Source organism: Phodopus roborovskii, unplaced genomic scaffold (genome assembly GCF_943737965.1).
Source record: "Phodopus roborovskii unplaced genomic scaffold, PHOROB, whole genome shotgun sequence".
Lineage (NCBI taxonomy): Eukaryota > Metazoa > Chordata > Mammalia > Rodentia > Cricetidae > Phodopus > Phodopus roborovskii.
In genome coordinates this window covers 4,819,643-4,846,833 of record NW_026126567.1, presented here as the reverse complement: position 1 = coordinate 4,846,833, position 27,191 = coordinate 4,819,643, and the positions used below count along the sequence as shown (strand labels likewise).

General features: G+C 48.0%; 1 protein-coding gene across 1 annotated transcript in view; it reads right to left on the bottom strand.

Annotated features, from left to right (window-relative positions):
- Zfat (zinc finger and AT-hook domain containing) overlaps positions 1 to 27,191 on the bottom strand; it is a 154,345-nt gene that overhangs the window by 65,026 nt on the left and 62,128 nt on the right. The window contains exons 5-10 of the mRNA XM_051202514.1: positions 24,568 to 24,718; positions 20,223 to 21,670; positions 19,219 to 19,451; positions 9,933 to 10,020; positions 8,554 to 8,703; positions 5,397 to 5,570 (exon numbers count right to left, since the gene is read on the bottom strand). Coding sequence (XP_051058471.1) covers positions 5,397 to 5,570; positions 8,554 to 8,703; positions 9,933 to 10,020; positions 19,219 to 19,451; positions 20,223 to 21,670; positions 24,568 to 24,718 — 2,244 coding nt within the window. The remainder of the gene's footprint in view (positions 1 to 5,396; positions 5,571 to 8,553; positions 8,704 to 9,932; positions 10,021 to 19,218; positions 19,452 to 20,222; positions 21,671 to 24,567; positions 24,719 to 27,191) is intronic.

Sequence of the window (27,191 nt, the reverse complement as noted above, 5' to 3'; positions counted from 1 at the left end):
TTTTATCTGAATTATCATACACAGGACTGGGTTTTAGTATGGTATCTTCAGACAAAGTTTGGTTTTTTTTTTTGTTTTTTTTTTTTTTTTTTTTATGTTTCATGGTTAATCTGAAGAAAATGTAAGCATTTTGACAGCTCGGGTGGGATAGACAGGGATTCTGGCACTCGGGAGTCGCAGAATACTGAGTGTTACAGCTCAGCTGGAAAGGTATTCTGGCACTCGGGAGCCAAGGAATACCACAGGTCACACACAGTGAGCATAGCAGCTTACAGCCCTGCTTCAGGGAGAGGCTTTCCCAGTGTAGCAGCTCTGTTCCAGCAGGAGAGGGCTTCCTGGACAAAGTTGTTACAGTTCTGCTCTGGTACCCCTGATGATGGAATGTAACAACTTCTCTTTACCAAGGGAAGGTTTTCCTGGTGAAGTGTTACAGCCCTGCTCTGCTCTGCTCAGGGTCTGCTCAGGGTTGTCTCATCTCCTCTGCATCTCTGCCCCACCCAAAGAAGGCCTCACCCAAACCTCGTTCAAGAGATTTATTGGGAGGGAAGAATCCAGGAGAGTAGCTGCCCTCTGCCAGGGTGGCAGAGGACAGCTGGGCAGCCTGAACAGCCACATGCTGAACAGACATGGGGTTTATATAGGACTTCTTAGGGGGATGGCATTTTCCTAGGGAGATTTCCAGGGTGGAGACTGGTCAGATTTCACTCCTTGAGCTCAGACTGGATAGATCTCATGCTCAGGGATTGGTTGATGGTATGCACAGGTTTAGGATCAGATTTTGGTCTGTTTTCGGGGCCAAAGTGTGTTATTCCACTGGTCCTTTTTAGCCTTTTGGCTCCAATTTTAGAACCAGGGTGTGTCTCTTCCACTGACTCTGACTCCAGGAGCAAAGTGTGTTTCTCTGGCCCTGGTTTCAGAGCCAGGGTGCTTTTCTTTGGTTCTGGTAGCAGAGCCAGTGTGTTTCTTTAGTTGGGCCCTTTTCCCTTGCAGGAAAGTCATGGGCAGTGACTGGAGTAAACACCCTGGGATGCTACCTCCTTGGTCAGACTCAGGCTGAAGTGCTGGGTTCAAACAGGAGCACATTTTAGGAAAATCACCGAATTTGTTCTCTATTTTTCTTTTCATGTATGCCTGAACAAAGAGCAATGAAACAAGAAGCCGTGTTAAAAAGAAAAAGAGGGAGGCACAAGAGGAGAGGGTTACAGAACGAAAAAGGGCGGGGGCACTGTGCGCTATGGAGTAGTAGGTCAAGTCTGGGCGCCATGGGAGACGCCGTGACAACTTGCTGATGGATCTCTTCTGAGTGAGAACAAGGCTGTCCAAACTGACCTGGTTTCTCACCAGAGCAGCAGAAGATGGGTAGCCATTCACTAAGGCCGGGTACAGCAAGGTCTGCAGTTCAAGGGCCACAGCAACTCCACACTGCTACCTGCTTTCATATATCTGTGTTTAACACATTGTTGGGGTTTTTGGGGGGGTCATTAATATTTTAATGTCTTCTGTGGCAGAATATTATTTTAAGGCATGACTTTTGCTTATGTTGCATTTGTTTAGTGATTCTTTGTTTGTCTAAAACACCTGATGGTCTAATGTCAGAGTAAGAAAGATATACAGTAAAAAAGATATAAGCCCAGAGAGAAAAGGTAGTCTGGTTAATTTAACAAAAGCTGGCTAGCAGCAAACCAAGCTAAGGCCAGACATTTGTAACTAAGAATAAGACTCCATGTGTGATTTACTTGGGTACTGTGTGGTGGGCCCCTCAAAAAGTCAAATGAGCAAATACACATAGAGAGAAAGAGAGAGAGAGAGAGAGAGAGAGAGAGAGAGAGAGAGAGAGAGAGAGCGACCAGTTTTCAATCAGGTTTATAAAAACAAAACCAGAAGATGACAATGTGGCAGAAACTATATGTGGTACTGAAAATATTCACTATCTTCATTACACTGTCCACCCCTGGACCAGCACCTAAGGCTCAAGCATCTAGACATCCACAGGCAGTTGTGCAATGGTCACTTAAGTGTAGTGAGATATTCACTTTGTCTCCTTCTGTGGCGATGACCACGCCCATTGGGGGTGGAGCCAGGGGCGGAAGTGACTGGTGGAACTAGGTCTGAGGAGGAATGCTCTCTTGCTTGCAGCAAGGAGCACATCTGGAGGCATCCTTGGGACCAGGAACCTGCTGGTGTTCATCTGTCTATGTTGTGAGTTATTTCTCTCTGAATAAACATCTATTCGACCTACTTGTTTCTCCTGATCCGTATTAAACATCAATACTTAAGCAAGGCTGGGGCTTGGCTAGCGGAGTGGGACATTCCTGTAATGGAACACTTTCACATAAAGCTTGCAGGAAGAAGCCCAGTAAATATGGTGGCCTTATCAAAGCAAGAGAAGGACTACAACAGAGTATAACTAGCCCCAGTTCAATGATGTGGACAGAAAAGTCACCTGCAAGCAATGCACAAACAACATCCAAAGCAAGGCTCTCAGCTCTACCTTTTCTATGTGGCTTCTCAAGCAAAGACCTTAATTCTTCTTCATCAGACAACACGCTGTAGAGCAAATAATGGTCACTGCAGACTTTCAAGCACTGTTTACTGCTAGGTATGATGACCCTGGTTGAAAACTGACAGCTAATATCGGGGCCCTTAGGGTACCAGCAAAAAGGGCAGAACTCAAATGGCTCATGGAATGAGCCAGGGATGGCAGCAAGGATGCTTTCCTGACCAGCACTCGTGGACAAAAGGGATAATAATCCAGTGAAATACAAAACCAAAATACAATGGAGTAATACGTGGTATGTTATATTAATTAAAACGGTATCTTTTAAAGCAATGACCCAAAATAAAATTCATTGACGACAAACCGAAATCTCAGAATGAAACACAGCATCTTAGGGCATCCTGGCACAGCAGAATTAGATGGAAAGTACTGACTTCTCTGTAAATACACTGAGTCAATAGACGGCTGTATGAAAATGAAGATTCTCAACAGACTGCATACACCAAAACAAATTTTAAGAAACTGAAATTTCATAAATGTTTTGAGATCATAAATAAAACTTTATACAAAAGAATTCATTCTGCAACAAGAGAGGTTTCTTTTACAACAGGAAACTCACAGGAGGTAAGCACATAAAGGAAAATATTGATAAATTTAAATTAGCAAAGCTTTTTAACTTCTCTCTATAAAAAGAGATGGTAAGGTATAAAAAGCAAATGATAACCTAGGGGAATATTTATAGAGCCCGCAAAGCACAGAGGTCCACAGAGGTCTATGAAACCAAGGAGATGTAACAGGAATGCTACAAAAATCAGTAAGGGACATAAAACCTTTTCAAAGTCTCTGCCATACACATGGTATCGGAGGGAGAGATTTTAACCAAAATAAAAAGCAAAGTAAGGACATGTAGTGTGAAGAGAGCTAAAACAGCCAGCCAGTGGTGCTGGGACGAATAGCCCAAGCTCAGAACTCTGCTTGGCAGCAAGCCCTCAAAAATAGGCGTGCATAGCAAGTGTCAAAGGGAACACGGATGACAGGCACAGCATCTGGGGAGCAAGAGCCAAGCTGCAGACACGTCACACACCACACACAGCTGACCCTTCTTGCTCCTGCTGCCTGGAATCATGGCACACCAAAGCAAAGAGACCTAGGAAATGTTAAGGCTGCATCTCTCTGTTTTTTCAGTGTAACTAAGTTCTCAAAAATGTTAAGGGGGGGGGGAATGAAACTGTAAAATAAAAACTGTAAATTTCTACAATCTTGCTGGGGAAAGACTCCATGCTACTGGCCAGGCCATTCACCCCCTTGCAGGGAGGACATATTGCCGTTTTGACCATACTGCTCTCAATGACCCCTGCCTCGACCTACAGAGCCTCGACGTACAGAGAAGTTGCCCAGGGTCTGTCTGAGTAGAAAGCTCTCCATGGCCTTGACCCAGATTTCTCTAAGTCTCCATGAATGCCCACCTAAACCATGGCCTAGGGGACAAGGAGACTCCTGTGGCTCTGGGGACATTCTTCATGAGTGTGGGCTTCACGGAGACACATGTAGAGACACAGCTCCTGCAGGAACACTCGGGTAACACACGATCAGCAAGGCCATTGTTTGAGAAGGTGAAAAATCCGTAAGTCCTACATGACACTGATACTTTCACTGTCCTGGCCTGATGGCCTGTATCACTGAGTTTAATCTCTTTGTTTGCTCACAGTGATGGGGATTTAACCTGGAGTCTCAGCCACGCTAGACAAGTCCTCTACCGCTGAGCACAGCCAAACCCGCCTATTTCACGTCTTGATTATGACTTTTTTTTTTTTTTTTTAAGAAAGCATCATTCAGCCATTATTCAGCAGTCATCCTGCAAGGCCCTGATCCTAATCCTAATGAATCACAAGGAAACATCCAGCCTTTCCCACCAAGACCCTCAAGCCCAGTCTGATTCTTGCCAAGCAGCCAGCTAGCACACACCCAGCAGGACTCACACCCAGGGCACACACACCACAGAAACAGACACATCACCTCCTAAGCTCCAGAATTTAAATCAGTACGGAACTTACTTTGATTTGTATGCTAAACCCTAATCTTTACATCTGATTATGCTGAAGTAACAGTATGATGAGAAATTTTATTAGCCGTGTAACATGAAGCATCCACAAGTCCCTCCTACAATTCAAGTTTCTAATTAAATCAAAACTTTGTCAGATAGTGTATGGTTTGGCTGCCTGTGTTTCTCAATATCTTTTCCTCTGTAAAGCCCACACCAGAAGGTTTGACAGATGCTATGTGCCTACTACCCATCAGAAATCTGACCCTGGACCCACAGGCTTCTGAGCTCTCCATATCTGGGCGCATACCTTCAAATGCACACCTGCGCCCGTGTTAGCCCGTCAAGATGACAGCCTCTTGAAATAAGAGCTGATCCTTATGGTTTCGTTGCCCCTGAGCACCACCTTCACAGCTCACACACTTAGCAACTCATATTACTTAAACTTTAGGCTAAGCCCTATTTTGAACAGAATAGTAGGCGCCCTGGGTTGGCTTTGATGTAAATGCATCAACTCAAAAAATCAGGCCAGGCACTCCTGTTGTCTTTCCGATCAGGCTAAAGAGGATGGAAATTTCCAGAACCAAGCATTAACAGTTCACTTCCCCCAGCATCCTCCCTCTTCTTGCTCCAACAACACATGCTCACGTATCCCAAAAGGGTTAATGCAGAGCATGTTGTAAGAGAGGAACTGGTCACACGTTGGAGAGACAGAAGATAGGACCTCGTGGTCACCGAGAGCGTGAATCCTACAAAATATAGTGCTTCCTGGATACAAGGGTATGGGCAGTCTCTGTTGTCCTTGGAAGACCAGCTTCCAGCCACACATTTATAGGTCACTGAGGCTCAAGAACTCACCATCAGATGTGTGAAGGAGTTTATGACTTTTCAGTGTCCCTTTGGATTTGAACTTCTTGCCACACATGTCACAGAGGTGGGTCTTCTCAGTGCTGTGGCGATTCATATGAGCCTTGAGGTTGCTCTTGCTACGAGTTGCGTATTCACACAAAGAACATTTGAAGGGCTTCACACCTACCAAGGAGAAATATATAAGTGTGTATTTACAGGGGTGTGTGCACATATATGTGGGGATTCACATGACATGGTTCACACCATATAAAACGTCCATTTCAACAAAGCAGTGCCCTTGCTTACTTCCAACATGGCGCACACTTCCCATGTCTGCCCATCTCATCTTATTCCACCCTATAGAGATAGCACAGGGTCAGTCAAGGTCTTTAGCCTGTGCTCTATGAGCTTTCTAGTTGCTCATCAACAACCCACAATCCTACAGCTCTCTCCTACTGGAATGCTCGTCAGAGCGAGTTGATCAGGTCTGCTCCCCCTGCAGTCTAGTAAACTCCCTGAGGACAGACACCCTGCTCATCTTACAACGTGCTAATTCAATCCAACTGAACTGAGCTGAACTAAATAAAGTTAGAGGTCCCATCAGTCTTTGCAAAAATCAATGTGATTAGGCACTTGGAGTCAAGTGTCGAAGGATATTACCATTGCAATTTAAGAAAAGTGGCGTGAGAGAGAAAGATGCCATGCAACAGGGTTCAAGCAGAGGGTTTTTTATTAGGAAAAGGGATCACAAAAACGGGAAAGGGGATAGGGAAGGCTGGCCCCCAGGGACAGGAGCAGGAGGAGAGAGGAAAGAGGGGCAGAGAGAGGGATAAGGAGAGAGACAGAGACAGACAGCGGGAGAGAGAGAGAGAGAGAGAGAGAGAGAAGGATGGGAGTGGGCGGGGCCCTTTTCAAAGGAAACCCTGAATGTGCACAGGTGCTCGTGGTGGCTGCAGTGAGGGCGTGCCCTGTCAGAACCCTACAACACTGTACGCTGCTGTGTGCCAGTGACTCATGCTGAAGTATTCCCAAGACACTGTGCCCACTACGCTTGTCTGGCTTTCACCCACCCAGAGCCAGTATCAGAACAGCTGTCGTAGTTCATCTTAAACTCAGTTCTTGACCACTACGGAACTGTGAACTGTTATGTCCTCTGAGCACACATGCCTGGTGGGTGAATAAAGTTCCACATGTGTGGCCAATGCCTATGCCTATCAACAGGACCCAACCCTTATCTTTATCTTGTCCCTTCTTGTTAGCCTTCATGTTTTTCTCTCCAATTTGCCTATGGTTGTTCCTGTCCCATGTCTTATTTTGGGACTGAGCTGGGAGAAATACTTCAGTGCAATGCAATAATTAACTCCAAAGAATCCCAAATACTGTAATATGAGTGAGTAGGCTTTTTAAAAAATCTTTATGATTCCACAATTACAGAAAAATTCAGACAGGTGAAAAAAGAAAACACCATGATAATCCAACATGAAACAGCAACCTTTAATTTTTTTTCTGAAACTTTATATCCAAATTCTGAAGCTTTTAAAAAGAGGGGATTTCTCCCAAATGCTGAATTTAGAATATTAACGCTCCTCCATCCCCTGTGAATGTAATATCGCTGGCTGCACATTAAGCCTGGACACACACTGAGCGATCTTCTGATGAATTTAGAAACAATCTCACTGATCCTGCAGCAAAACTCAAGGCACTTTATATGTGCATTTCATGGGTAAGTGAACTGAAGGTCGGGAAGACGGACGGTCTGTTCCGTCCTGCATCTCATACATGATGAGGAAGACAGAGCATACCCTCCCACTCCAGCCCTCTGCCTGCCACACGAGCATGATCACCCAGAAGAGCAGATCTATGACCCCCGGCTCCTGGGTTTCCATCCGTGTCAGATCCTTGGCTCTGTCTCTAGCAACACCCAGGTGATCCTGATGGCCACCGTTCTAAACCAGGCTCCATGCACACACAGAGGCGTCTGTCTGCTCGTCTGCTGAGAAAACTAGCAATGAACTCCATGTGTGCCCTCAGCAAATGGCATGTGTATGCATCCCACCAACACTGTCCACTCCACTCCTGCCCCACACAGAAAGCGTCACTCCCTCCCAGGGCAAGTGGGTGGGGATGGGAAGATCAGAGCGCTAGGACCACGCCACACCACACGGATCCAAATCCCAGTCCCATCCCTTGCTGACTGTGCGGCACCAGTATTTCTTGACTTTCTGAGCGCTGTGTCCCTCACGGGTAAAACAACACCCGGCTCTCTGGTCCCTGAACACACTGACCAGGGTATCATGGGCAAAGCACTAAGCACACTGCGGAGACCCACAGAGCTCAGTAACTGCTAGTGAGCAAGAAGGTGGCCCACAGCCTCAGCACGGGGTCTCAGGTCCACTGTCTTCTCTCTCATGGAGGTGCGAGTCTTGCTCCTCCCCCGGGGCCTGCAACTCACAGTGTATCATGGGAAACTTTATCTTTCCTCTTCCTTTCACCTTACGGTCCTGCCTACAGCACTTAGGCTCCCGACCAGCAGGAGGAAGCTCACACACAGAGCGCTCCTTGTACCTTCCTCAGGCCCAGGAGGGCGACGATGTCCTCCCCTAGGAGCAAAGAATGAGGGCCAAGGAACTTTCCAGACTCTCAGCAAATGGCTCACTAACACTCCCACGCCTGGCCAAGCACCCCTGAGCCCAGCCCCCACGCTTCTCTGAACTACCTCATTTCCACCCAAACCTTACACCTTCCGGTACTCTCTCTACAATATAAACAGCGATGCTCCACACTGCCAAAACTGCAGGACTCCTGCTGCCCTTCTTACTTCCAGTCATTCATAATTCCATTATCCGCGGATGCCAGCTACATACAGTTCATGGTAGTGGGCACTGGAGCTGCCCAGAGTAACGCATGGGGTTTCCTGTGCACAGAACACTGGCTTCTGGGTAAGCAAAGTGGGGTGATCTATTTCAATACATTTATAACCAGAACCAGGAAGACAGGAACATCTCTAAGAACCACAGATACAAGGAGAGTCATGGTTTTACTCTCTGATCTCCATTGGCTTGCAGACCCCAGGACAAGTGAAGATAAACGTCCTCCTTATGTAGTCCCAAAATAAAAGCACACAGCATGAAATTAAATAGATTCTCCAGATGCAAAGACGACTCACCCTCATGAGCCCAGATGTGACGCTGAAGGTCTGAGCCGTTCTTCATGAAATAGAAATCACAATATGGACACTTCATGGCTCGCTTTCCAATTAGCCCTTTGAGCTGTACCCTTCTGCCAAGAACCTCAGAAATGGTGTTCATGGAGACCTCTGACAAAAGAGCAGGTGTCAATCAGAGAGGACAAGGCACTTTGCTCTTCAACTTAGAGGTAAGTACACTTCAATGGCACCTGCATACGCAAGAAATACCCAGGAGATGCCAGGTGGGTGTCACGAAACAGCATTTTTACAGAAAGAGCTAAACTTGAACCTGGTCCAGTTGTAGATCTAAGCACCTGTTGACATACACTGTGGATAATGGAGAAACCCTGCAAAGAAGTCAGCAGACAAATGTGGAGCGCAGGCTAGCTATCTGTAGGAAAAGTAACCCAGCCTCTGCCAGAAATCAGTGGTGCAGAAAACAGACCAGGGACACTACAGAGGGCAAGGAATGTAGCTGACACTAAAATACTGCAGCTTGGTTCAAACAAACTGTTCAGAAAAATGTTGGATAAATTAGCAAATTTTTAAGTGGCCATACACAATATCCTAGGGTGCAGTAAAAATCATTGTCAGCACTGTTTTCCATTGGCCACACAGAGATCATGCATTACTCATTAGAGATAATCCATAAAGTCTTTCATAGGAAAACTAAAAGATAAATGTTGGAGCATTCTAGAAAGAAAAGTTCATGGGTGGATATGTGCAAAGAGCTTGTGGACACATGGGGCTCCTTGTGTAATTCTGCACTTATGAACAAAGGCCAGGGCCTTTGCTTTAAATGCTGTCTTCAGCTCACACTGGACCACCACTCACTAGGACAAAGGTTAACATGGAATGACATGACCTACCCGATCCCGCACTGACAAAGTTCCAAGCTCTGTGTGTCCCCAGCTAAAACACAACTGTCTCAGCCCTTTACTTTTATAGAGAAGTCAGTTCTCTTCTATCAAGGGTGGGTACAAAGGCTGAAACAAGCAGAGGCAGGGATGAAGAGGGTGAATTTTGCTGATAGTATTTATGTAACACAGAGCGCCCAGGTCTGCTCCGGCTGCTCCACGTAAAAAGCCAGTGGAGTATGGCGTCACAGTAAGGTCCCCCTCAAAGACCCAAGGTAGTAAGAATGATAGTGTGTGGAGGGTAAGTGGTGAGCACGCCACCGTTCAGGGTGAAGCAATGCACACACAAGGCCTCCCCAAGAAAGAGCATGCTAAATACTGAATTCCTTCACACCCTCCCTCTCCACTATTAGCTGGTACCACTTACATACAGTATTATGTTTTCAAAATAAACCTACGTATTTAAAAATTAATCTTCCATTGTAAAATCCATAACCTTACCGGGATGATTGGTCTTGATATGTGACTTTATCAGTCGGTCTTCTGAAAAAGATTTTTCACAAACAGGACAAGAATAACTTCTTTTGTCCTTAATAGAAAAAAGAAAAAAAGAAAACAATTAACTAAAGTGTAGGTTGTGTAGAAAGATTAATTATTATCCTTAGCAGCATCATCACCAAAGACCATCACCATCATCATCACCAACGCTACTACAAACACACACCGTTACCACCACCATTAAACACCATCACCACTCCCATCACCACGTCCACTGTCGCAGCCATCGTCAAAACTATTACCACCACAACAACCACTAGCAGAAACCCCACCAAAACTAGACATACCAGCCACCCAGCTCGACACAGCCTGGGGCAGATTCAGATGTGAGAGCTCTAGGAAAGTAAAAATGGCAGCCAAGAGGCTCTACCACACATTCCAGGACTACTCAATAACTTAACGGTATACGACGTTCTCAACACTCAAAACACGGCTTACACTAAGCTTTCACATATGAGATCCACAAGCAGTTTCAAGAGAGAGAGAAAGTCATTCATGTTTATAGTATAGCTTAAGAAATGGAGGGCCAAGGAAATGAACACAAAATCAAGCCATTCTAGGGTGGGAGTGGGTAGAAATGGTTGGGGGGGATTGAACTCATGAGCCTCACTCGTATTTGAGAAGCTATTTAAATTCCATGGCTTCTAAGGGTTGGCGGACCCTTTCTTTAAGGATGAAGGCTCTGGTAGGCTGACTGTGCTCTAGAACCCACACACAGGAATACATGGACAGGACAAAATGGCATTGGTGGTTATTTTAAAAGAAAGAGGTTATGAAGTTAGGAGGGGTGTAAATCTGAGAGGGGTTACGGAGAAGAGTCTGGGGTGAAATACACACACACACACATACACACACACACACGCACACGCACACGCACACACATGCGCACACACACGCACCACCTTACCATCACCTTTCTAGCCAGCCAATGCCACTGACTTCCTCCAGACAACAAGGGCTTGGCGTTTCTCAACGTGCCCCCATTCCACTGCCCTTGACACTTGGCTCACAGTGCCAGTTTAGAGAGACTCTCAAGGCCCCGTGGCGCCCTGGTGGGACCCTCCCACCACCGTCCCAGCTGCCCCTGTCATCAGAGCTGATGGAGGCTTTCGGAAGAGCTTTGAAGGAGTTTACACAGATCTCCCCCGAGTCCTTGCTGTTTGATTTTTCTTCTTTTAATCCCTGATAGTCCGAAAGCAATTTCTCTTAGAGCTTATCAGGGGCCCCATCTCTTGATGTCTTTGAAGATTGTCAGGACACAGACAGCAGGAGAGGGGGCTGGGAGAAGGGTAGACTCACAGGGTTCATTTACTTCTTTTTCAAAAGCTCAGTGTCTTGCTGCAGACGAAACCCAAACAGCAAACACACTCTGAAAACTTAAAAAGAACCATGGCTAAAAGAGCCCCTGGCAAAGGCAGAGAACACAAGAAAGCTAGCCATAGGGTGGCGAAGAGCCCAGCCTCTGGAGTCTGTTTGCTCCAGCAGAGATGTCTGCAAAGCCAGCTTTGCCAGGAAAGAAGTAGTTGTCCGCACGAGACTGCAGCTGTACGGGATATGCAAAAGGAGCCCTTCCCTGAGGGTAGCAGCCTAGCTCATCATTCACGTGACCCCGTGTGGCCTGTGCCTCACTGGTGGGTATACAAGCCCAAAAGAAGTGCAGAGTTCTGAGGCCCACACAGGATGGAGAACTAAGTATATAAATCTGACACATACACGCATCCCCTTATAAAACACTGACATCAAACCCCAGAAGTTGGCGTTGCTCTGAACAATTTCTCGGGAACAGGTCACAGCCCCAGTACCTGCTTTGTTCCAGAAGCTGCGCTAGGACAAAGGCAGCAGTTTTTTGAGTTCTTACACGTTATCTAAAGACGTGCCACACAGAAAGCCCACCCATCAATGTGGGGGGTGCAGAAGCCACAGCAAGGACTAGGCGGTGACAGTCTTATGACAGATTAGAACACAATACCCATAATGTGCTGGGTTTGAGGTTGCAGACAGGTTTTCCTTCTGCTAAAGACAGTTCTATTTCCCCAGGCCATGAGGAACCTGTTCGCCACACAGGAAGCTCTAGGAGCCTGTCGGCTGCTACCACCTAAACAGGTAACCCAGAATCAAACATGTTTTGTGATCATACGTGACCCATTCTTACTGCCCCTGGGACGGAAAAAATGCTTTTCAGTCACCTACACTACATTTTCCTCTGTTCACATCAATACACACTGATCAGGCATACCCATTTATTTCTGGATAGATATAGGAAGTAGCTCCCTTTACATTCTCTGTGCTTTTAGGCAACTTATTACTCTAGCTTATCTAAAAAGTACATATTGTTCAGCAAGCATCAAACAAAAGAAATGTGTGTGCTTCTCAAAAATCAGGGCCAAGTCCTCTAACCACCTACTGAGAAGCCAGCAGACACTGGATGAAATTCCCACCACTGTCGCTGCTAGCAGCCTTATCCTCCAGCACATGCATGAGAGCACGCTTAGTCACTATCAACGTCACTGCAGTATGTTCCCAGGGCAACCCTGGGGGTGGGCCTAGTGACCTCACTTCCAGGACAGGCGTCTACAGAGGCTGCAGGACAAGGCTGTGCCCCTTCACGATCTTCAAACTGACACTCTTGGGCTTGCAGCTTGTGTGGCCGCTGTTGAGGTCTCCCGAGAGAAACACAAAGCAGAAGCAGGGTAACAGATTCCCAGAGCCCGTTTTGAGTTAGGTTGACAGCAGGAGGTCAGGGGTCCCATTCCTAACAAATGTACTGTGACACTGGGGTTCAGAGAGACCACCGATTAAACCACTTAGGTCAACGGTCTACATGCTTATTTAATAGAAACCCAGTAACCCAGCCACCCAACTGCATCCCCAGCAATACGAATACAAACTGCCATTTGAACACTTAATGCTGAAACAAAAACCTCAGAAAATAATGCTAGCCCCGTGTGTGGGTGAGCACTTGACAGGCTATGATTTGGTCTACTTAATCTCACTAGTAAAGAGCCAGGCATGACTCACTCAAATGTTTGCACAATCCTCTAACGGATTATGATCTATGGATCTTGCCATTCACTGGCCTGATTTAATCCCCATAACCTTAAGAGATAAGGGAAGAATTTAATCTCCCATTTATAAGCCTAAGCAATTTGCCCAGAATCACAAAGACCGATGTGGCACCGGAAATGAGCACACCAGAAACCAAAGCACCCTCTTCATGAAGTTTTAATAATCTTAAAGCTGCTTTCGTCAGTGTTTTATCACAGCAACAGGAAGGGAACCAATTGAACATCCTCAGAATGCCCTATGAAGGAATTCTTGGCCTGATTCCCGTGGAGGGATGACTGCATTCCTTCACCACAAATTGATGGGAAGAAGCTACATTGGGGATCATTCTTTTATGTACTCGTAGATGTGAAATAGTGTCATGGTCACAAAAACTGACAATTTGCCAGATTATCTACACATCCTAAAACAACCAGACTATGTCAGGATATGTAGGGACATTTGGAGGTGAAGAGTAGTATTTTAGCTTTTGTTGTCTGTGGGAACCTGTGTTCAAAGCAGGTATGTTAAAGCAAAATGAAATCTCAGCCAGCATTACAACCTATCCAATGACCTCTTCGAGGGCACAGGTAAGGAAACCAAGCCCAGGAGAGACCAGGACTAACTCCGGTTCCCATGGTTTCCTAGTGAGAACACTATCACCCCCTTCCCCAGCCTGATGCTTATGTGACTGGAGTCGTCAGCTGGACCACAGCAGCATGACAAGATGCCTTTACGTCATATGCAAGTTCACGCTATCTCCCTGAACTCAGCAGCAGCTGGAGAAAGGCTGCTCACCATACTCTCTGAAAGACGTGCAGTCAGGATGAGGCAGAGCACTGGGCTTGCCCTCAGCTCCACATCCCCAGTGTAATCTCTACCTTGGCCGTGTTAACGGGAGTGTAGTAACAACAGTGAAGACAAGTGGCTGGTGAGGATGACTCAATAAACAGACAGGAGCCTTGGCAATGGAGAGTATGGGCAGCTGCTCCTTAGACGCCAAACACTTTTTAAAGGAAACCTTTAAACTCTGAAAGTTAGCAAGCGTGACTTACTGAACTGATTCCACCAAGAATCAGCTCAAATCCTGTGAATGTAAGACAGTATAGCTGAAAGCTACATCCTGATGTGATCGCACTAAAAATGCCCTTCAAATGCTCATCAGTGCAAGGAGCAAAACCCATACAAGGGAGTATTGCCCGAGTCTAAAGGGAGCCAAGCATGAAGTCTGCTATCACACAGACGAAAGAAAAAGATACCAGTTGTTGTAATTTAAGAAAAGCAGTGTGTGAGGGAGCGAAAGGTGCCATGCAACAGACAGGGTTCAAGCAGAGGAGTTTTCGTTAAGGAAAGGGGAGGGGAGAGATCAGTCTCTGGAGACAGGAGCAGCGGGAAAGAGGAGAAGAGAGAAGGGGAGACAGACAGACAGACAGACAGACAGACAGGAGGTGGGCAGGGCCTTTTAAAAGGGAACATATGCACAGGTGGTGTTCTTAGTGGCTGCAGCTGATGGCGTATCCTCTCAGAATCCCAAGGGCAGGCCAGTACAGATGCCTGAACATAACACTAATCATAAAAAAAAAGTAAAACTTTATTTATAGCACACCCATGTTCTTTTTATACAAAATGTCCAGGAGAGACAAAAGCATGGGCATACAAAGTTTCCAGGGACATGGAAGTGACTGAGGACAGCAAACAAGAATGCCTTCCTATGGAATAACAGAAATGTTCCAAAGCTGCCAAAGGCTGCCTAACTCGGTACAGACACTGAAGTCCACTGAACTTCGCATTCTAAAAGAACAAATTATCCATATGGACATCACAAAGCAGAAGAGAGCTGAAAAGCAACAGCCTTCCTCGCAGATGTGGGTCACTTCAGAGCCACCTTTCATTGTCAGGTCAACAGCATCTGCCTGAAGGAAAGAGGACCTGTCCCCGTGTGTGTGTCCCCGTGTGTCCCCGTGTGTCCCCGTGTGTGTGTCCCCGTGTGTCCCTGTGTGTGTGTCCCCGTGTGTCCCTGTGTGTGTGTCCCTGTGTGTGTGTCCCCGTGTGTCCCCATGTGTCCCCGTGTGTGTCCCCGTGTGTCCCCGTGTGTCCCCGTGTGTGTGTCCCCGTGTGTCCCCGTGTGTGTGTCCCTGTGTGTGTCCCCGTGTGTCCCTGTGTGTGTCCCCGTGTGTCCCCGTGTGTGTGTCCCCGTGTGTCCCCGTGTGTGTGTCCCCGTGTGTCCCCATGTGTCCCTGTGTTTCCCCGTGTGTCCCCGTGTGTCCCCGTGTGTCCCCGTGTGTGTGTCCCCGTGTGTCCCCGTGTGTCCCCGTGTGTCCCCGTGTGTCCCCGTGTGTCCCCATGTGTCCCCGTGTGTCCCCGTGTGTCCCCGTGTGTCCCTGTGGCACCCTCAGCTACCTGACAGAAGTAAGTGATGAGCACCAACAGTAAACGTTACCTAGATTCCAAAGCTGGGAGTCTTTACAGACGCGCCCTTCACTGCCGTGGCAGTCCAGTCCTCCCCAGCGAGAAATCAAAGTCTTCCCGTGAGTTTTTGCTCACGGTTCGATCGGCTGACCATTCCCTCCTCACCCTCTTCCTTGGACCAGATATCCTCAACCTCTGGGAAGGGATGAAGCTGTGGGCCTGCTAGCTTCTCCTCCCACTGCTGATAAACTCATCCCACGCAAAGCAGAGAGCCCCGTGCAGGCACCTGACACACACAGGGCAAAGCTTCCCGCTTCGGGGACAGCAACAAATTAGGCAGCTTTTAGAGTGTCTCAACTGAGCTGGCCAAGGCGGCTTCAAGCTGCAATCCCAGAATTTGGGAGGAGGAAGGAAGAGGATTACATACACACACACACACAAGATAGATGACAGACAGACAGACAGACTAACATAGACAAGTAGGTAGGTACTTACATACATACATACATACATACACACATACATAAGATAGATGACAGACAGACAGACTAACATAGACAAGTACTACGTACATACACACACACACATAAGATAGATGACAGACTAACATAGACAAGTAGGTAGGTACGTACGTACGTACATACATAAGATAGATGATAGACAGATGGATAGATATGAAATCGCAATGGGAAGAAGTAGAAATACCAGCAAGGGCAAAGGGCTCTAAGAAACTGTGAGGACTGATGAGAAGCAGGGCAGTATCTCTTGTAAAGGTAACTGAGCCACACTCCTTGCGTGAGAATGCTGTACTTCCTCTCTGGCAGCTACGTGCAGACATTAACTTGTGCAGCTTGAGGAATGGCTGTCTCTTAGCAACACAGGACCATCTACCACACAGCCTCTGCTTTCCTGGGCCAAAGTCCATGTCTGCCACATTCCCTCAGAGGATTACCAGTGTCCAAGAGGCTCACCAAGAAATGCATATCTAAGACTAATGACCTGCCACCACTGAATGAGTCGCGTGAGACAGTGATAAGGTCACGGAATGAATTCTGTCATTCCTCATTCATGGCATAACCGTAGACTGAGTTACTGCATGGTAGAGACAGAGACACCAGACTCTGTACAGTAGAGGAAATGATTCCTAGCTCCTACAGGTGACACGGGAATTAAGTAAAAACCCAAGGAGTGACTACCAGGTCAAACCAGCAGCTTTCTGCTCCAAGGGTGACCTCCCCAGAACATCTTACATGTTGCTAGAGGTGAAATCCATGCTTTGAGGGAAGACACAACCATATTCACCACCACAAAAGTAGAGAAGTGACTTGTGTGTGCACATTCCCCGGGAAGACGCAATCAAATGCTAACACGCTCCTTACAGGGCACCAATGGCAGACCAGAAAGTACTCCCATCAATGAATAACCTAGGAACCGACAAATTTGTTGAGCTTATTTACAGAACACAGATGAGAAGTTACGGACTAGGGCCTGGATGACCCCAAAGGAGCCACACAAAGAAAAGTCTCATCCCAGAACGAATGACAACTAGCTAAACAGATGGAGTTCCAAGCACTTCAGTTAACTCCCAAAATCTCCACACTCTAGGCCAGACCAGCAGTTCCGGGACAAACTCCGAATGTGGAACAAGAGGCAGCCTGGGCTGCACGGCCAACATTTCAGGGATCACCGGCTTAGCTCCTGTTCAGAGCAGCTGACTCCAAAAGATCAATGACATTAATAACAGTCTACACCAGGCACTGCTCTGGACACTTACATGGACTCCTTCACCTCATCCTCACCTGCATGAGTAACCCGAGGCATGGACCAGCTCCATTTCCCAAGCCAAACACACGGTCAATGGGAGCAAGGGTTCAATCCAGACTTCTGCTTTCCCAGTCTCCAGAACCACACTCTAAGGCTACTCCTGCCAAGAGCCTTATTCTAACACTGGCCTCAGTGCCAACCCAACAGTAATGACAGAAAAGCTGACAAACCACATGCCCTGGTGCCAGATTGGAAAGGGAGAGAGGAAAGAAGGGAGGAAGGGAGGAAAAGAGGGATGGAGGGAGGGAGGGAGGGAGGGAGGGAGGGACAAGACAGAGGAGGAGAAGGGAAGAGCAAGATCAACACCTAAAGCAAGCCTGTGACATGAATAAGAGAGAGTGAAGAAAGAATAAGAAAGGAAGTATGACAGGAAGCCAGTGCATGATGGGAAGCCAGTGCATGATGGGAAGCCAGTGCATGATGGGAAGACAGAGGATGATCGGAAGCCAATGTATGACGGGAAGCCAGTGCATGGCGGGAAGCCAGTGCAGGTGGCACTTAGGCTCAACTATTCACCAGGCATTCTTGGACCATTCTAATTTAACATTTCAATAACAGAGTAGGAATACAGAAAATATACACAGATGTGTGTGTATGTGCGGGTATGTCTATGTACATATGTGTGCATACATGCTTTTATGTACACAAGTGTGCAAGCATGAGCATTACATAATGGACTTTGTGGCAATTTGAATGAGAATGGCCCCCATAGGCTCACAGATTTGCCTGCTGGGACACCAGTGAGCGGCACTATTTGAAATGATTGAGAGGTGTGGCCTTGCTGGAGGAGGTGTGTCACAGGGAGTGGGCTGTGAGGTTTTAAAAGCCCATGCCAGGCCCAGAGTCTTTCTCTCTGCCTACAGATCAGGATGTAGTTCTTGGCCATGGCTCCATGACCTCAAGCGCCCTGCCATGACGATAATCAACTGAGCCTCTGAAGCTGTGGCCATTAAATGCTTTCTCTTCTAAGAGTTGTCTTGGTCCTGGTTTCCTCTACATCAACAGAACAGTGACCAAGACAGACTTTTAAGAGCATATTTTATACAAACGGTGGCAGGCTTCCGAGGCCACAGAGCCTGTGGGAATATGAGAGATGGCATATTCCAACATGCTCTGACCCCACACCTCCAGAAATCCCTGACTGCACCTTAATGACAAACCACCTGTTACAGCAGAAAAGCAGAGCAGCTCATCCAATTTCCAAGGTTCCCTTGTGCTGTCTTTAGCATAAAGAGAGCCACACGGGCTTCAGACGTGGCTTCTTTTTTATGTTAAGAAGCCATAAATCATTCTCAGGAGCGACAGCCTCTTCCCACCAGACTAGACCTTGCAAAAACAACATTCACTCATTGCATCACTGTGTGATCAAGCATCACAGAACCAGACAGGCCCATCGTGCACATTAATGGCACCTTGGATTAACATGTCACTTCTTAAATCAAAATGCTTCCTAGATGCTGTTTATGTTTACGATAGATGCCCCGCTAATGTGACAACGGTGATCATTAGCATTCACTACACTCACCGGACTGCTTACCGAACACTGTTCCTGGCATAATTACCTAATCCAACCCAATCATCCAACTTCATCCCCCAACAACACTTACAGGCAGCTATTATCATTCCTGTTATTAATAATTCTTTAAAACGCCATTTATGAAACCTTTGCTTCGTTTCCATTCTGCGGATCTTTCTCCTGTAAGCTTTCTCAAATGCTAAAAAAAAAAAAAAAAAATTTGCAGAGAATGCAATCTGTTCAATCTCTAATCAGAGACTTGCCACCACGGGAGCTGGAGGGTGGAGGCGTCGCCAAGAGGCAGAAGGGCCCGTCTGTGTTTGGAGAGGGGCAGGGAGTTCACACACCTGCAGCTCGGATACCTCTGTCGGCATGGATGTGAGGACGCACTGGGCACCCGGAGGGAGGTGGGGGCTGATGCTTTGGCTTGCTACTTACCAGCTCTGTGTGAACTTTAAGATGGGCCTGTAGCTTATATTTATCTGGAGTCGAGTAGTCACAGCCGTCTGTGGGACACTTCAGCGAGATGTTACTGTGCTTCTGAGTTACATGGCGTTTAAGGCAGTTCTTGGTGATGGAAGAATAGTGACACTGGGAGCAGTAATACAGATGTTCCCGGGTGTGGGTGCGCACATGCATGGCAAAATGCACTTGGTACCAAAAAAGTTTGCCTGAAAAAACATTTTCACATGAGAACAAGGAAGATTCTTTTATACTGAATTTGATTTAAAAAAAAAATAATCATCATCATCTTTTTTAATACCATATTTATCTCCTTTATCTGGTATGCCCTTCACACTCTCCACCACACTTCTGCCAGGAAACTGGCAGTTTTCAAGTATTAAGGTACCACCATCTTTCACATGGTGTTAGGGCTAGGAAAAGAGAAAGGAAATGTTTATTGAGAGCCAATTATGTCAAACATCACCCTGCAAATGCACAAATCCAAGGGCCTCCGAGTTCTCCCGACATTCCGGGCTCTGAGACAGGCTCTTGCCTGCCCGCTTTCTGCCTGCTGTCTGGGAGCTCCCAGAGCCCGGCTTTCACCACAGGCTAAAAGGGAGCTGCTTGGGCCTCTCCCTACGCAGAGCTGCAGCCAGTCTCCTACCCTCTCTACCCAGCTGATAAAGCCACAACTGAAAACCAGAAGAATGATTCCTCTCGGTCAGAAGACGTGAGCGGCCCTCCACATGACCCCCAACATGGCCAGCTGTGCGCCATCCCAGCTGACCCTGGAAAGGTTCCAACTGTGACTTATGACCGGGCTCACTGCTCCTACCAATCACGGAGGAGGGTGCCTCACTTAGGAGGTGTCCTTTGCAAACAGACATGAGCTCAAAAGGAACCCAACGCTGTCATCACAGCGTGATAGGACCGGACGGGGCTGCCGCGAAGGAAAGCTCCGCTCAAAGGCACATGTGGCCAGCACAGCCTTTCCTTACCACAGTATTCACACTCCAGGTCTCCATAAACCTTCCGGATCCTCTCACACAGACTGGTGTTCATCTGCTTCTTCTGGAGACTGTCTAGGACCTTCATGAACGCTGTGCTGCCAGGATGGTGCTCAGACGAGGGTTCGGAAGAGTCGGGAGGACACACTCCAAGATCCCCTCCATCGGCTGCTGCAGCAAGGAGGTCTGAGGCCTCCGCGGGGTTTGACCTGAGACACCCATTAGAGTCAGAGTCACTGGCTGGCAGAGCGGCGGCATTCTGCCCTCCACCGGGAGGGCTCTGGCCACTCTGGGTTTCTGGGTCTGGCCTGGCACTTTGGTCCTTGGCCAGCAGCAGCGTGACTTCTTCACCCTGAGTCCGGGCTGAGCCTCCATGCTGTGTGTCCAAGGCCGTCTCAGCGGCAGCATGGGCTTCAGCTAGGGAGGTATCATTCTTCAGTAAAAAGTCATCTGAAACCACTCCAAGAGGGTTGAGGTCAGAGGAGACTACAGTGGGGGCCCCTTCGCAGGGGGACAGGGAAGCACTTTCAGTCTGGGTGTTGGCCAGGGGCACAGCCGGGGCAGCTGTCTCCCCCCGAGCCTCCAGCTCCCTGGGCCCCACCTCAGGGTGAGCGTCCGCAGGACCCTCCTTGAGCACATCCATTTCCGGACACACAAACTCCTCAGCTGCCAGCTGCAGCTGGTCCCCCAAAGCTTCCTGCTGGATGTCCCCACCAGGCTCCAGGAGGCAGAAACTCTGGTTGATGGAGCTGGTGAAGACCAAGGTCTCCTGGGCTGCCCCGTGCACCTCTCGGATGTGGGAACGCAACCTGATGGAGCTGACAAACTTCTTGAGACATATAGCGCAGACATAAACAAAGGGGTGCTTCCGGACATGCAGCTCCAAGGCCTGGTACTTAGTGGCCCCGTGGCCACAGAGCTCACAAGCAAAGGGCCACTTGTCGCCGTGGACCAGCATGTGGCGGTCCCGGTCTAGCTCGTTCTTGAACTTGCGCTCGCAGATGTGGCAGTCATAGAGCAGCTGCCGCTTGCCCTCCCGGGTCATCAGGCGGAGCTCATCCAAGGCCTCCTTGACCTTTTTGTCCTGAGGGTCATGCATGTCCCGGATGTGCTTGATGAGGTTCTTGACATCCGAGTACTTCTTCTTGCAGAAGCGGCAGTGTTGTTTAATCTTCTTGTGCACCCGCTCGATGTGCACCTTGAGGTGGCCCTTGCTGAGGCAGGTGAAGGAGCAGTGGTCGCAGGAGAACTTCTCCCCGGTGTGCTTGCGCAGGTGCACGTTGAGGTTGGCCTTGATGGCGCTGGCATAGCTGCACTGGGAACACTTGTATGGCTTCTCGTTGGTGTGGATCCTCAGGTGGGCCTGCAGCGAGTGCTTGAATTTAAAGACCTTATTGCAGTACTCACACGTGAAGATCTTCAGCTGGGTGGGACCTAACCTAGAGGTGGACGACAGCACCATTAACCTCTGGAGACACTGGAAGTTTCCCATGAACCAACTACCAAAGGCTGTGCAGCCAGCTACAGGGGGACGGGACCGCAAAGGTGAACGATTACCATCCAACAAGTAAGATCTGGGTGGGGGGGGAGGGGCTCCGACAGCGATGAAACAGGGCGCTGCTCTCCTGGGAGCAGCAGAGAAGGGAGCCCTGCAATGTCATCGGAGGGGGTGTGTGACGAGCAGAAGGAAAGACGGCTCTCACTGGACAAAGGCTGCTGGGGAACAACTGCTACGGTTAACATCTGGGTCAAAGCTGAGTGGACAGGAAAGGAGGTGGCAAGAGACGGAAGCGGGAACAGGGGGGTAGGATTCACGCGAGCATGGGCACACAAGGCATGCTCCAATGCTGTGTCCCTTCTGGGATACCTGAACAAAAGTAAATCCAGTCTCCATGAGACTAGATGTGGAGAGCTTATTCAACAAATGGGATAGGCCACAGCTGCCTGTTCGTTCCACTAACTGTCAGGGTGGCTCTCGTCCTCTTTGCAAGCTGGCATGGGAAGGGCGCTCCTGAGAGAAAGACCCACCCTTGGTCTTCATCCACATTCCCCACTCCTTCCCAGAAACGGAGAGCACAGGTAATGTGTTTGGAAGAAGACCTCTAGTTTGCTAGATGGCAGGGACATGTCTGCCTGTGGTGAGCAATAGCGAGCTAGACAGGCACCTTGAAGCCCAGCTGGGGGTGATCTAGGACTCAGGTAGGAGAGGCCGGCTTCTGGGCAAGCTCAGAGCTGACTCAAAGCACACTCCTCTCTGCTGAAGCTTGACTGACGACGGCCAGCTGTCCTTTTCTACCACCATTGGGTGGGAGCTCGGGTGGGGAAGAATAGCGCTGTCTTTATTAACTTCACATACCATTAAATAAACAGTTTCTACTGATTGAAGCAGGGGCATGTGTTAGATCTTGCATATACGATGGGGAATTAAAAAAAAGCATGACCTGCCAAATGGAGCCTGTCTCTTTCAATGTGGCTAGGAATGCGCTGAGTGGAATAGCGGCAGCTCTGACTAGTGGCCAGTGAGTACCTAACAAGCTGTCTGCTGGCTGTTTAGTCCCCTCTCTCCTCAACCCATTTCACACATGGGAAAACTAAACAGTTGCCCAACATCAACAGTTGCTTAGTGACTTGACCCCAGGAGCCATGGCCTCTGGAGCGAGCTCGCCCATTGGAGAAGGCTCTCTGAGAGGCGCTTCCTCTGCTACCAGCCGGGCAGTGCAGCGAGCACACGCCAGCAACAAGACCAAGGGAGAGAGAATGAACCTCAGGACGGTCTATTTAGGCAGCCAGGAAGGACTTACATCACACTGACAACCAGGCAGTGCTAATAATTAGCACTGTCAAACTGTGCCTACCACAGACACAAGGGCTGTATTCATGAGGCACTTCACACAAGTGTCTCTTTAAATCTACAGCACTTACGTGGACTGTAGTCCACAGACACTAGAAAGTACAACTTACGTGATGAAATTAAAATATTCAAATTTGGAGGAAGCTACTCCTTGGCCCGCATGCCAAGCCCAAGGTTTCACTAAGGAGAGCAATTTGACCTTTCCCGGATGACACAGCAGACATCCCCAGGGTGACGCGTTTTGTAAGGGACCCTGAGGAAAGAGGCCCAGGGTTCCCAATGTCAAAAGGAAGCCCGCCTCAGCACTTCCTCGCCTGTGGACAGACCAGAAGGTCTTAAGAGTCCTTTGCTGTTTGTCTTTACATTATTATTACGCAAACACCAGCAGCGCTCGCTTGCTCCGAGCGGCCTGCTTTTGGAGAAGTCGCTGAATCTGGGGAGGGTGCTGAACAGGCTCCATTTGACCTTAAGCTCGAGCCACGAAAGAAGATAGTGAACAGTGCACAGAGCCACGACTGCAAGTGTTCCCGATTTGGTGAGAGAGGTGCTGCTGGAGAACGATCAAAGGACAGTCAGACACCCTACAGACAGACACCCTACAGACAGACGCGACTCCCTACTGCAGCGACTCTACCTCTGCGAGTCTACTGGAAGCAATAAGGGGCACTCAGCTGGGGGAATGAACACCTTCAACGCCCACTTTTCTCAAGAGCTAAGGACACCAATACCCTCGAGGGTGCTCACACACACAAGCACTTCCTGTTCAGACCCTGCCTATCTGTTTGCCCACTGACTTCAACAGGACCCATCTAGAAAGCAACAAATACCCCAAGACCTGTGAGGAGGGGCTGTTCTGGATGCCCACTATGTTCTAAGTACTCATTCCTTGATGTAACAATTTCAACTGGAGTAATTTATACTTCAGGAAGTGTTGAAGAAGTGTGAGAAAGTGAACGTCCATCACAGAAAAACGTGGTGACTTGACCTGGCCATTAATCATATTAGCATATGGTTAAAATGACAATCCTATGCAGTGAATTAGCAGTGGAAGAGAAATCTAGAAGGAATATGGGTCGCAGCAGAATGTGGGTGTGGAGGGCGACACAGTTTTTCTAATAATGTGTCTTGTTGAAGTAGTTTCACTCTACCTAACCCTCACCATGAGGGCTGCTTTTACAGTGAAAGAGACACCATCACAGAGTGTGCACACCAGGCTCTGTTCCCGTCTCCTTCATAGTTTAACGCCACCCTGTGAAGACAAGTGAATTTACTCAGTTCCTAGGGCACACTGCTCTGCCTTGGTCGCTGAGGAAGAACCATACTAGGGCATAATGGAGGGTGGATTCTTCGGCTAAGATGGTGAGTTAAGACCCTTTACAGATAAGATCATGAGCAGAATCCCGAGCAGCAAGTGTGTGCATCTTTCCTGCCCCGGAGAATGTTACCTGCAGCCCATCTTGGATCAAAGCCCATGGGACCACTCACCTGCTTGACTTCATGGGCTGCTCATACGAGGTCTGCTGGATGGCATACTCTTGGTACCCTCTCCTTGGTACCAGGTCTGCTGCCGTTGTCTCGGGAGGGGCTGTTCCTGTTTCAGGGGGCCCAGCCTCCACTGGAATAATCTTGGTAGCACCTGAGATTGATACACAGTGTGCTGCTTACTATGAATGTGGCAACAACCCTGCCCCGTCCAGCAGGGCCAGCAGCTCCCTGGGGGCATTTTACTGTAGGGCATCCATGCAACACACTGGTTTTCTTATTCAGATAGCACGTGTGTGTGTGTGTGTGTGTGTGCGCGCGCGCGTGTGTGTATGTGTGTGTGTGTAGATACAGGTTTTCTAGTAATGTGCCCAGAAGTCTTCTTGCAGTACAGTTTTACTCTGTCTAATTATGCAACAGGCAAAAATATATGTCACTCAGCTAGGGAGCCAGCATAGGACCAGACCGAACCAGGCCCCCTAAACGTGGGAGTCAGTTAGGAGGCCTGAGCAGTCTATGGGGCCTCTGGCAGTGGAACCAGTATTTATCCCTAATGCAGGAATGGACGTTGGTAGCCCATTCCCCATGGAGGGTTATCCTCTCAGCCTAAATACACAGGGGAGGGCCTAGGGCCCGCCCCAAATGACAGACTTTGATGGTCCCTCATGGAAGGCCTCACTCTTCCCTGGGGAGTAGATGGGGGATGGAACGGGGGGAGGGAGCAAGGGGTCATGGAAGGATAGGAGGGAGAGAGAACTGGGATTGATATGTAAAATAGATTGTTTCTAATTTAAATTTTAAAAATATTTTAAAAAGGAAAAAAAAAATATGTCACTAGCAAGAATTTCTACAAAGCCAAAGCTGTGAAACTTGAGGCAAGTATAAAGCTGCATCAAGGCAGCCTGGGGTGGCAGAGCAGTCACCAAAAAGGGACTACGAACACCCCAATGTCCCTGGTTCTCCTCCCATGAACAGAAATTGAAGGTTGGAAGAGAAAAGCCGCCAGGGTCACCTTTGCTTTTACTCTGTAACATAAACTGACCCAAGGCCATTCGGAGCAGCTACCCTTTCTGGGGGTGAATGTGTATGTGAGTGTGTGCAGGTGTGTGGACATGAAGGCTTGAGCTTGTGTGTGCGTGTATTGGTACATGTGTGTGAATACGAGTGTATGTGTGAGAAAGTGATTTTGTGTGAGTGTATGTGTTTGTGCACAGGTCTGTGTGAGTGGGTATAATTGCATGAGAGTGCATGCATGTATGGGAGGGTGAGTTATGGGAGTGTGTATTAGTGTGTGTGTGCATTTGTGTATGAGTGTGAATGTAGGAGTTTGAATGTGAATGTACATATGTGTGAGTTTGAGTTGTGTGAGAGGGTGAGTGGAGGATGAGAACAAGTATGTAAAAGATTCCTCTCTAGCGCTTGTTTCCAAAATACCAAAGGGAACTGATTACGCTTTTACCCTCTTGGAATCTCAAAATACTACCACAACGTTTTAAGAAAAACTGTGAAATGTTCTCTAGCAACCACTGTCCTCTGGGACTGTCCTTATTCACAATAATATTTCTCTGAAGCAAAGAAAGGCAGATGGAGTGATGTTACAGAAAGTTCAAGTGGCCTGATTTTATATGGCCTTTCCTCTCCTGAACCCCTTACTGTGTAGTCAAGAATAAAGGAGAAAATGTGTTCGGAGTTTGGAATTTGTGTGGCTACTGTCAGCACTGGATACAGCTGCTTCAAGGGAGTGTTTCCTGAGGACCACGACAGTGCCCTCATTGTATGGGAGCTAACACCCCCTATGCAGGAAAAGCTTAAAACATTATGATAGCCTGGAATCCATCACAAACTGTTTGTGCTGGCTAGTTTTTATACCTACTTTTATGGCTGTTTGAAATCTATCACAAACTGTGCTGGCTAGCTTTTACACCAACTTAACTTAGCTGCAATCATCTGGGAAGAGAGATCCTCAATTGAGAAAATACCTCGGCTCCATCACACTGCCTGTAAGCAAGCTTTGGCAACTTTCTTAACCAGTGATTGATGTGGGAGGGCCCAACCCACTGTGAACAGTGCCAAAACTGGGCAGGTTTGTGTATAAAAGTAGATTGAACTGATCATGGGGGCTTATGCCTTTAATTTCAGCACTCAAGAGTCAGAGGCAGGTGAATCTCTGAGTTCCAGGACAGCCTGGCCCTCACAGTGAGTTCTAGGACAACCAGAGATACATACAGAAACCCTGGAGAGAGAGAGAGAGAGAGAGAGAGAGAGAGAGAGAGAGAGAGAGAGAGAGAGAGAGAGAGAGAGAGAGAGAGAGAGAGAGAGGAGGGAAGGAAGAGAGTCAGAGAGGGAGGAAGGAAGCAGGCTGAGCAGCCCATGAGTGAGCACCCAGTTAGCAGCATCCTCCAAGGTCTCTGCTTCAGTTCCTGCCTCCAGGTCCCTGCCCTGACTTCCCTCTGTAGTGGATTACCAATCTGAGAGCGACAAACTGAAATAAACCCTTTCTATTCCAAGTGTTTTTGTCCATGTTATTCTATCTCAGAAACTCCAAGACACTGTTTTTGTCTAAAACGGTCTCTCCTACAAGCGACCTTTAAAAAAAAGAAAATATGGCATATTTACCAGCTATGTTC